Source organism: Amphiprion ocellaris, chromosome 16, assembly GCF_022539595.1.
Source record: "Amphiprion ocellaris isolate individual 3 ecotype Okinawa chromosome 16, ASM2253959v1, whole genome shotgun sequence".
In the NCBI taxonomy this organism is placed as follows: Eukaryota; Metazoa; Chordata; class Actinopteri; family Pomacentridae; genus Amphiprion; species Amphiprion ocellaris.
This window is the reverse complement of record NC_072781.1, coordinates 31,577,634-31,587,259: the sequence shown is the minus strand read 5'-3', so window position 1 is coordinate 31,587,259 and position 9,626 is coordinate 31,577,634. Positions and strand designations below refer to the sequence as shown.

Sequence of the window (9,626 nt, the reverse complement as noted above, 5' to 3'; positions counted from 1 at the left end):
CTGCACCGATAAATAAACCAACAGTTATTATATCAGAATTAATCCAAACGAGGAGAGCAGAGTCTCTGCTGCCTCCTCCATAGGACCTGTCAATCATTCCAGACCAGACTGTCAATCAAGTAGTCCCGCCCCCTGGCTTCGCAAAACTTTAACGCTTTATAAAAAAAAATCAATATTGATTTATTTTAGATCGGCGACCTGACCTCCTATTTTGACCATGAAAACTAACAGGAAAAAAAATTACTGTCTATGCACCGTACTCTGTTTGGCTCCGCACTTGCTGATGACCACTTCCGGTCTCAGAAAATGAAAAAACAGACCTTTTTTCGTTTCTGTCTCTTACTGATTTTACTTTTTTGTTATTCTAAATATAAAATGAAAATCAAAGCATTTTTAAAATTTCGTATATCCCTTTTTGATCATGAAAAGGAAAAACGTCTTGTATTTCAATTTTAATTTTTGTATTTTAAAGCGAAAATCAAATAACCACTGTTTTTTTGTTTTTCCAATACCCGTTTCAGAATGGAAAATCCAATTGCTAAAATATACACGGACCCAAACGACACAAAATAACAAAGTCAAGACACAAAATGACAGAAATGAGACACAAAAGCACAAAAAATGTTCCCACAATCAATCATCAATGAAGAAAATAATACCTAAGTAGGAAATTTAAATTTCATTTTAACTGTTTTACTTGAGATTCAATTTGGTCATCAGGGAGGTGGGACAAGAGAAAAATGTCATTTTAGGGGGAACTCCAAACTTATTTGGAATTTTCAAACATTCTTTTCTCCTAGTTTTTTTTTAGATTTGGTCTCAAGACAAGTACATTTACACAACTGCAAGTTTTAGTGTTTTGTGTATGGATTACTTGAAATTTGATGAATGAGATGTAAAATGTCCTCCAGTTCTGGAATGACCCATGTGCCAAAATTGCCTTCTAAACTGCACTCTGTCGTCAAAATTGATCTTAAAAAAATTGTGACAGGTCTATCTTCTTCAGTTTGCTCATGCATGACTTTTATTTCCACAACAGCCTCTAACTAAAACTATCGAAAGAAATCTACTGTTTTTAAGCATTAAGGCATTAAGTGTGTTCACATTGTGCTTGATTCCGTGTTTCTGTGCTGGTTTGATTCGCAGGGCCTTTATGAACACCTTCACCCCAGTTAAACTCCACATTCCTGTTGTGGTGATGTGCATGTATTCAAAGCAAAGCGTATTTATAAAGAAAACAGAGTCAGCAGATATTTCTCCGGAGGGGAATGACCCCTCATCAATGTTTACTGTAAATACTTGTGGAATCACTGCGGCACACAGCACATTATATAAGACTCGGACAGGCTTGAAAAGTGGGTCATTCATGGTCAAGTCACCCAGCTACATGACATCTAACAGACACTGATGAACCTGAAACTGCTAAACCTTAAAAAAACATGAGAAATCCATGACTTTTCAGTTAGTCCAAACCTCTGAAAATAATTACATCTCAACGAATCCTCTGAGTCCGTTTGAACTATTTTCAAACAGAAGGTCTTTGCTCGACCGTCCCACTGTATAACCTGACACAGTTTGGTCCTATTCACATAAGAAAAACACTTTCCTGACATTACATAATCCTAATAATAATCACCCAAACATGTTTCTTGTTTCTACTCCATCACATGTAAAATACGTCCTTTTATTTTGGATTTTCTGACATTTTTCTCCCAGTCAGCAGCTCGGTTTCCTACGGTAACACCGACGTGATGTGAATGTGGCCTTGGTCAAACAGAAGAAGCTTCTGGCTCCGGCTGCTGCTCCCAACTGGTCGTAAAGTGACAGAAAGGCTCCTTTGTTGTGTAAGTGGGGTTATTTCAGACCATATAGCCGAGACCAAGTGAATGAGTGACCCAGATTACACCGATCCAAGTTTGGACGGCGCATCCATTCAAGTTGCTAGACGGTTGCTTGGTTACCTGGGTCTGTCATTAGGATTTCAGACATTCTGCCAAAGCAGCCTTACATAAGCCGAGGGTTTAATCAGCAGTGCTCAGATCTGGACCGGCCAAAACAGTTACAGAGAGTTACGACAGAGGCGATAAGTTTGGGTGCAACCAGATTTTTTAAAATAATAGCCCACTGATGCTTTGTAATCGCCTTCTAAACCTTCTGGAAACCTAAAAAAATTGGTTTTCACTTCTTCCCTGACAGTTAAGCTAAACAAACTTCCAAAATCAGTTCAGCAATTGAATGGAAAACTGGTTACGGTAGATTTATCTGAATAACATGGACACTTAAACCCATGAAAATGCAATTAGTAAAAGCTGGAATCTCCAATTTCTGCTCATAAAAACCCAAATTAACTACATCTTAAGAGAGCACCCACTGTTTAGGGTTCTGCTTTGATGTCACTAGTGGTCAGATGTAACATTTCATAAAATTATCAAAGCTGTTTCCCCCTTTTTACTCTGCCAAACAACACGGTGGAGTTATGTGACGATCGGCGTATGTTTGTCTGTCTGTCTGTCTGTCTGTCTGTCTGTCTGTCAGCAACATTACTCAAAACCGGACAAATGGATTTGGATGAAATTTTCAGGGAAGTTCAGAAATGACACAAGGACCAAGTGATTAGATTTTAACAGTGATGCAGCTTATAGTCTGGATCCACAGATTTGTTAAATATTTCTGCATCATTGCGAGATAGTGGCACGGCGTCACTGTAACCATGACAACAAGTGAGCACTACATCAGCTGCCTGCTGACGATCACATGATTGTGATCCTACTACAAATCCACCGCTGCGGTTGAAATCTTTAAACCATGAATGTTTTAAAGATTTCATCCACTGGAAATCATATGATGACTGAGCAGCCTTGGTGGAGTACTACGGTGTCTGAGTGCTTTTCTTGTTTTAAATCTGTAAAGACAGAAACCCAAATCAGTTTCTGTTTTAACCACGAAGGGCCCACTTACTCCAATGTTACAATTTGTAATTGTGTTGATAGTTTTACAGTGTTTAAGGACAGTTGAAGGTGAGCTGGTGCTCTGCAGGTGTAGTTTACAAAGGTGTAAAGCAATTTCTCAGGCATTTTAAGGCATTATTTTCATGGAAAAAAGTCTTAAGCATATGTAATTTCAATGAACAGAGATGAGTTTTTAGAAGTTCAAGATATACACTACTGTCACTTAGAAATGTCCTTGTTTTTGAAAGAAAAGCAGTTTTTTTTCAGTGAAGATAACATAAAATGAATCATAAATCCAGTCTAGACATTGTTAATGTGGTAAATGACTATTCTAGCTGGAAACAGCTGATGTTTAATGGAATATCTCCATAGGGATACAGAGGAACATTTCCAGCAACCATCACTCCTGTGTTCTAATGCTACATTGTGTTAGCTAATGGTCTTGAAAGGCTAACTGATGATTAGAAAACCCTTGTGCAGTTATGTTAGCACATGGATAAAAGTGTGAGTTTTCATGGAAAACATGAAATCGTCTGGGTGACCCCAAACTTTTGAACGGTAGTGTATTTTCTTACTGGTTCAGCACTGGAGAATGGTCTGCTGGCACCTCATTATGATTCTGCTGAAGGGGGTGGGGGGAGAATGCTTCTTAAAACCAATTCTAACTGGTCTAAGCAGCGCTCAGCCCAGGATGCAGTGATGGTGCCCCTGCAAAACAGTGCTGGGGGGCGGTAATTTTTTCTGGATGAGCGCTATCATCAAAACAGCCAAGCAGATCCGCATTATTGCATGATCCAAATCTTTAAAACTTGCAATTTTGAGCATGTAGACTGGTGCTCAGAGATTTCTTTAGCGAATGTGATTTCGATTTACACCTGAAGTCTATATTCAGTGAATCAGACTAGGCTTTAATCAATGCCAGGAGATGGATTTTAAATAAGCACTTAAAAAAAATAGTTTTATTATGACTTCTAACCACCAGGGCATCAAAGCAGAATTTTAGTTGCTAAATGAGGAAGAAATTTTGGGTTTGCAGATTGGTCCAACGAGAAAATTGGAGCGTTTGCAGGCCAGACGTCGGTGTTTAACTCAAGTTGCCTCCAGGTTAAAAAAAAGATGTAATCTGTATTCAAGGCACAATTTTCAAACATTTCAATACTCAACTAACCACTCTGACTATTTAACATCAAAACATCCTGCGTCACCTTTCGTTTGGATAACCGCTAACATCGACCTCTAGAACCAAAATCAACACTGAACCGCCGAGACACAGCTCTGGTTTGACTGTCACAACATCACAACGTTTAAAACAAAACATTTCTGCTGCAGCCTTCGTTCGATAAAAAACAGGCGGCAATGTCAAAAAAAAACAAAACAAAAAAACAAAAACGCACAACTATTCACAAAACAATCTACATCTCACGGTACACAAGAGCATCGTTCTCCCAGCAAAGCTTCATATCCTGACAGTGTGCTGCAAACAAAGCAAAACAAAACACATTTCGTCGATAAAATATGTTCAAAAAGTGACTGAAGTCAGGATTGAAAAAACGGAACTATCAATGTCATACATCTCAAAACTTGCGTACCATTTAGAACTTTAGCTTTCACCGACATTTACCTTCACTTTCTACTTAAGTTTCACACAGACTGAATTCTGAAGGATGTAACGATCACTAAATCCTTTCTGTTCAACTCTGTGGACAAACAGGATCATAGAAGAAGTAAATGGGTAAACACCTGGTCATGTGTTCCAACAAGAGGAATATTGATTATCATAATTACCTGAGCAAACCAGTAACCTTTCATGGCGACTTAAAGAACCCACATGATTGGTTTTTAACTGTACGAGAACAGAAATATTTTGATTGATGAAACCAGGATATTTTCAGAGTTATCTTGTTTCGATGACGTCTACAGTACTGTGCAAAAGTTTTATGCACTAAAAGCAAAGTGAGAAGGCTTTAGGAAAGATTGCTGCATGTGTTTTTGTAGCACAGTTCTCCAGAAATCAGACTGACTCCATCAGGCTAAGATCAGGACTCCCTGCTCTTCTACTGAGGGTCTTCAGGATTCTGCCTAAATATTTAAGCTTTGTTTCATGAGGCACAATATAATTTGGGTCAAACCTTCCTCATTGCAATGGAGAAGAATCGAAACATCTAAAGTGCTTGAAACCTTTGCACAGTACTTCTAAACACGAGAACTTCTTCATTAACACCAGTTCATGTGCAAACAAAAGGATTCCTAGAGATTCTGTCGTAGCTCCTGATTTTTCTGCTGCAGATTGGAAAAGCAGGAACTCATTTCCTCAATATCCGTAAAGCGTGTTAGCATACACGTAGCTAGCGTCACTAACAGTCAGTGTGTGAGCAGACGGGTCACTCCAGGCCGAAGCCCTCGGCGTTGGAGATGGCGATGGTCAGCTTGTGTTTCAGCTCCTTCCTGGTTCGATACGGAGGCAAACAGATCTGGTTGAAGCAGGTGTGAGAGATCGGCAACCTGCAGAGGAAAGAGATGCAAACAGAAGGAACAAAATACCTTGTTAAGATAAGAACCGTTCAGATGTTACACACAGATGACAGCTAGCACACTGAAATAAATTACTGTTATAATACAGCCAGATTCTAACGGTAGGAGTAAGATACAGTTAAATACTGTGAAACCTGAAGCCATTATAAACTCGGTGTCATCTTTTAAACCTCTTCTAAAGACTCACTTTTACTGTCAGACTTTCTCCTAGTCCGTTTATTACTCCGCCAAGGAAAGCGGCAGAGTCATGTGACGATTGGTGTTGGTTTGTTTGTCTGACTGTTAGCAACATTACTCACAAATGGACCAACGGATTTGGATGAAATTTACAAGGACCAAGTGATTAGATTTTGGCAGTGATGCAGCTTATAGTCTGGATCCATGGATTTGTTTAATATTTCTGTATCATTGGGAGCTAGCGGCACGGCATCACTGTAACCATGACAACAAGTGAACACTACGATCACATGATTGTGACAAATCCACCACTGAGGACTTATCAGAACTTATCTGTCAGAAATGATTCAAGAAACAATTGATTAAATTGTGGGGGTGTTTGAGTCCCATTAGTTCCTGCCACCTGCTACCTAAACTACTGTTCAAAAGTTTGGGGTCATCCAGACAATTTCATGTTCTCCATGAAAACTCACTTTTATTCATGTGCCAACATAATTGCACAAGGGTTTTCTTTTTAAAAAAATATGTTTTGGGACATTTTGTAGCTTTATTTGATAGTCATAGTGAGAGGAAGACAGGAATGTGGGGAGAAGAATGGGGGAATGACCTGCAGCAAAGCGCCATGGGCAGGAATCAAACCCATGACCACTGCATGGGGACTACAGGCCCAGTTTATGGGTCACCCACTCAACCTATTGAGCCACCCAGGTGCCCGGCACAAGGGTTTTCTAATCATCAATGAGCCTTTCAACACCATTAGCTAACACAATGTAGCATTAGAACACAGGAGTGATGGTTGCTGGAAATGTTCCTCTGTACCTCTATGGAGATATTCCATTAAAAATCAGCTGTTTCCAGCTACAATAGTCATTTACCACATTAACAATGTCTAGACTGGATTTCTGATTCATTTAAAGTCATCTTCACTGAAAAAAACTGCTTTTCTTTCAAAAACAAGGACATTTCTAAGTGACCCCAGACCTTTGAATGGTAGTGTATAAAGTCAAACTTTTTTGTAATGTAAATGATTTATAGGAAGAAGATGATAAATAAAAACATATTTGAAAATTTGTGTAAGTAATTGAAATTCTTTGGTTTTTAATCACTTATGTAATATAATTAAGCTTGTAAGCTTGGGGGTGGGGGGAATCTGCACCAGAGTTCAGGGAGTTTATGGGAGCGATTCTCATTTACATATTGACACTGATTTGGTACTGGGGCCCCTCCTCTGGCCCCTCATCCTCTTTTCAAACACACTTGAAAAGAAAACTGTTTATCAACAGTAAGCGTCCGAGCTTCCTGTTGAGCTTTAATCCTTCAGAGTTGTTCTGGACACATTTGATGAGTGATTGTGGACAATTTTATGTCATTTTGTACAAATTCTGGGTCACTTTCAACAATTTTTGAGGAATTTTGGTCAAACTCTCCAGAGTCAGATATTGTCTCTCCCATTCCCAAGTGGGTTTGAAAAGAGATTGAGGGGCCCCAGCACTCGGTTGTACGTCAACCAAATCAATGTCTTTATGGAAATGAGAATCGCTCCCCTGAACTCCCTGAACTCTGGTGAGGATTGTTTTTCCCCCCTACAAACGTATTTTGTACAAAGGATTTTACAAGGTATTTATCGTGTTGGCTTCAGTATCTCCTCCCTGCAATGTGTTGTAATTAGGGCTGGGACTATGTGTTGATTTTGATTAATTAATTACAGAAAAAATAACGTGTAAAAAAAAAACAACAACAAAAAAACGTATTTAGTCACATCTTTCTCAGTTCCCTAATTTCTGGCCCACCGGTAACGCTGATGCATATTCCAGCCCAGTAGGTGGCAGTAATGAACCTAAAGAGCCACAGGAGTGACGTCAGCACACAAGAAAGTTTGATGAACACTGAAGGAAGACGAGATGCATTGAGATTGTTGGGAGGAAAGTTTTCTTTTAAAAATCTTCTGATGGCAGCTTGGATTAAAGCCTGGTTGTCTGCAAATTGTTCAACAAAGAGTTTTCTGATCACCTCAGTGTAAAACATGTCGCTGTTAGCAGCAGAGCTAACATTAGCTACAACAGTCCTGGTAATAGCTAATGGTGTAGCCATCCCATAATAGACCACTTTAGAAGACATGAAAGTGCTTGAGTTTACGAAAAGCCTTAAAATGTTGAATATAATCGCTATAATTGCACTTTGAGTTTGCAGTAATCTGAATGTAGTAGACAGATGAAAAATGCAGATAAATAGAAATGAAACAAACATTTTTGTTTTAGTTGTTACTCTGCTAAGGAGGCGGAGTCTCGGCATGTATGTGATGATCAACATTGGCTTGTCTGTCTGTCTTTTAATAATTTCATTATGAACTTTTAGTTAATGAAAAATAAATTTCATGAATAAAAAAAATTCTATTCCTAAAAAAAACAGTCATTAAAATGACACCATTTATCAAATCCAGAAACTATGAAAACAGAATGAATATATGGATTTTCAACTTTTTGAAGGTCTTTGAACTTCTTATGCTGATGCTAAGTGCCAGACAGTCAAAAAGCTGAACTAAATTCAGGCTTTAAATCATCAAAAACAACACTTTTTTCTATATGCCCATTTTAAAATTGTATACATTTTATAAAATTATAAACACATATATGTCTACTCATTGATTCATCTGTCAACCAAAATTTATTTGAATTGAAAAACTTTACTTATTGCATTAACTATTGCTATATGACAAAAATGTGACTAATCTCATTAAATTAATTACAAAGCCTGTAATTAATTAGATACATTTTTTAAATTGTGTCCCATCACTAGTTATAATCTTTCAATTAGAGACAAAAAAGGGGAAAAGGGAACAAACAAGCCTGACAAATTACAAAAGTGCATGTAAAGTGGATTCTGTGTGAGACTGAAAGCATCTGCTGTTTGTTCTCTGACCCACATTCAGGGGTTGTTAAAGTTCAACAGCGTTGCTTATCTTCACACTGAAATCTGTGAATCCAGTTCAGTACGATCCAGACGGGGAGGATGGTTTCTGCGTTAATACTTCACCTATTAGTCAGCAAACTCAGACATTCAGATCAGGAAAGAAGGAAACAGCTGATGGTGGTGTGATGACTCTCAGCCAGCGGATGTGAGTCTCGGTGAAATGTTGTCGTCTGATGCAAGAACTTTGCAGAAATGTGAAACTTCGCTGTGGATATTTTAATCATCTGAGGTGTCAAAACATTCTATTTAATACACTTTAATGCTGTCACTGGCCACCCAGAGTTCTGATCTTCTTTTAGTTAATTTTTTTTAAACCTACCAGTCAGTTGGAACTTCGATCTTGGAGATTTTGAAGTTGAGGTCAGCCATTCCTCCGACGGGAACCCGGTCGCTTCCTGTGGCGAAGTGGAGGAGCTTCTTCTGCAGCTCCAGAGGAAACGCCAACACCACGTCCCAGAAACACCTGTTAGCAGATCAACAATCAGAGAGTTAGAGTGGGTCTGATAACAGGAAACATTCAATAAAAAACCTCATTAACACTTAAAGGTGCCCTAAAGAGATTAACACTCAACCCCAACATCTACCGGCGGGTTTGAAAGGCATGTCTATCCAAATATACACTACTGTTCAAAAGTTTAGTGGTTGTGTACGTGAATCAAAGGTGCTCTGTATTAGCTAAAGTTTATATTATTAGTTAAAGTTGCTCCATATTAATTAAAGTTGCTCTATAGTCACTAAAGTTGCCCTATATGGGTGAAAGTTGATATTATTAACCCTTGTGTTGTCCTGCAGGTCAAAATTGACCTGTTTGAAAATGTGGAAAAAAAATACTTTCACGGTGAAACTTCTGATGTCCACATTTTCATCATTTTTGGGAAATCTTTAACCATTTTTTGGTGGAAAAAAAAGAAATGTTAAAAATGTTTCTTAAGAACATTCACACACAAAAAAAATCAACTTTTTTTTTTTTTTAATTTTTATGTGAATGTTCTTAAGAGA

At 38.3% G+C, this 9,626-nt stretch overlaps 1 protein-coding gene across 1 annotated transcript in view; it reads right to left on the bottom strand.

The window, feature by feature from the left end:
• Positions 1 to 1,251: 1,251 nt before the first annotated feature.
• Positions 1,252 to 9,626, bottom strand: part of hectd2 (HECT domain containing 2) — a 79,903-nt gene continuing 71,528 nt past the window's right edge. The window contains exons 21-22 of the mRNA XM_023266754.3: positions 8,947 to 9,090; positions 1,252 to 5,450 (exon numbers count right to left, since the gene is read on the bottom strand). Of these exons, the coding sequence (XP_023122522.2) occupies positions 5,330 to 5,450; positions 8,947 to 9,090 (265 nt within the window). The 3' untranslated portion in view covers positions 1,252 to 5,329. The remainder of the gene's footprint in view (positions 5,451 to 8,946; positions 9,091 to 9,626) is intronic.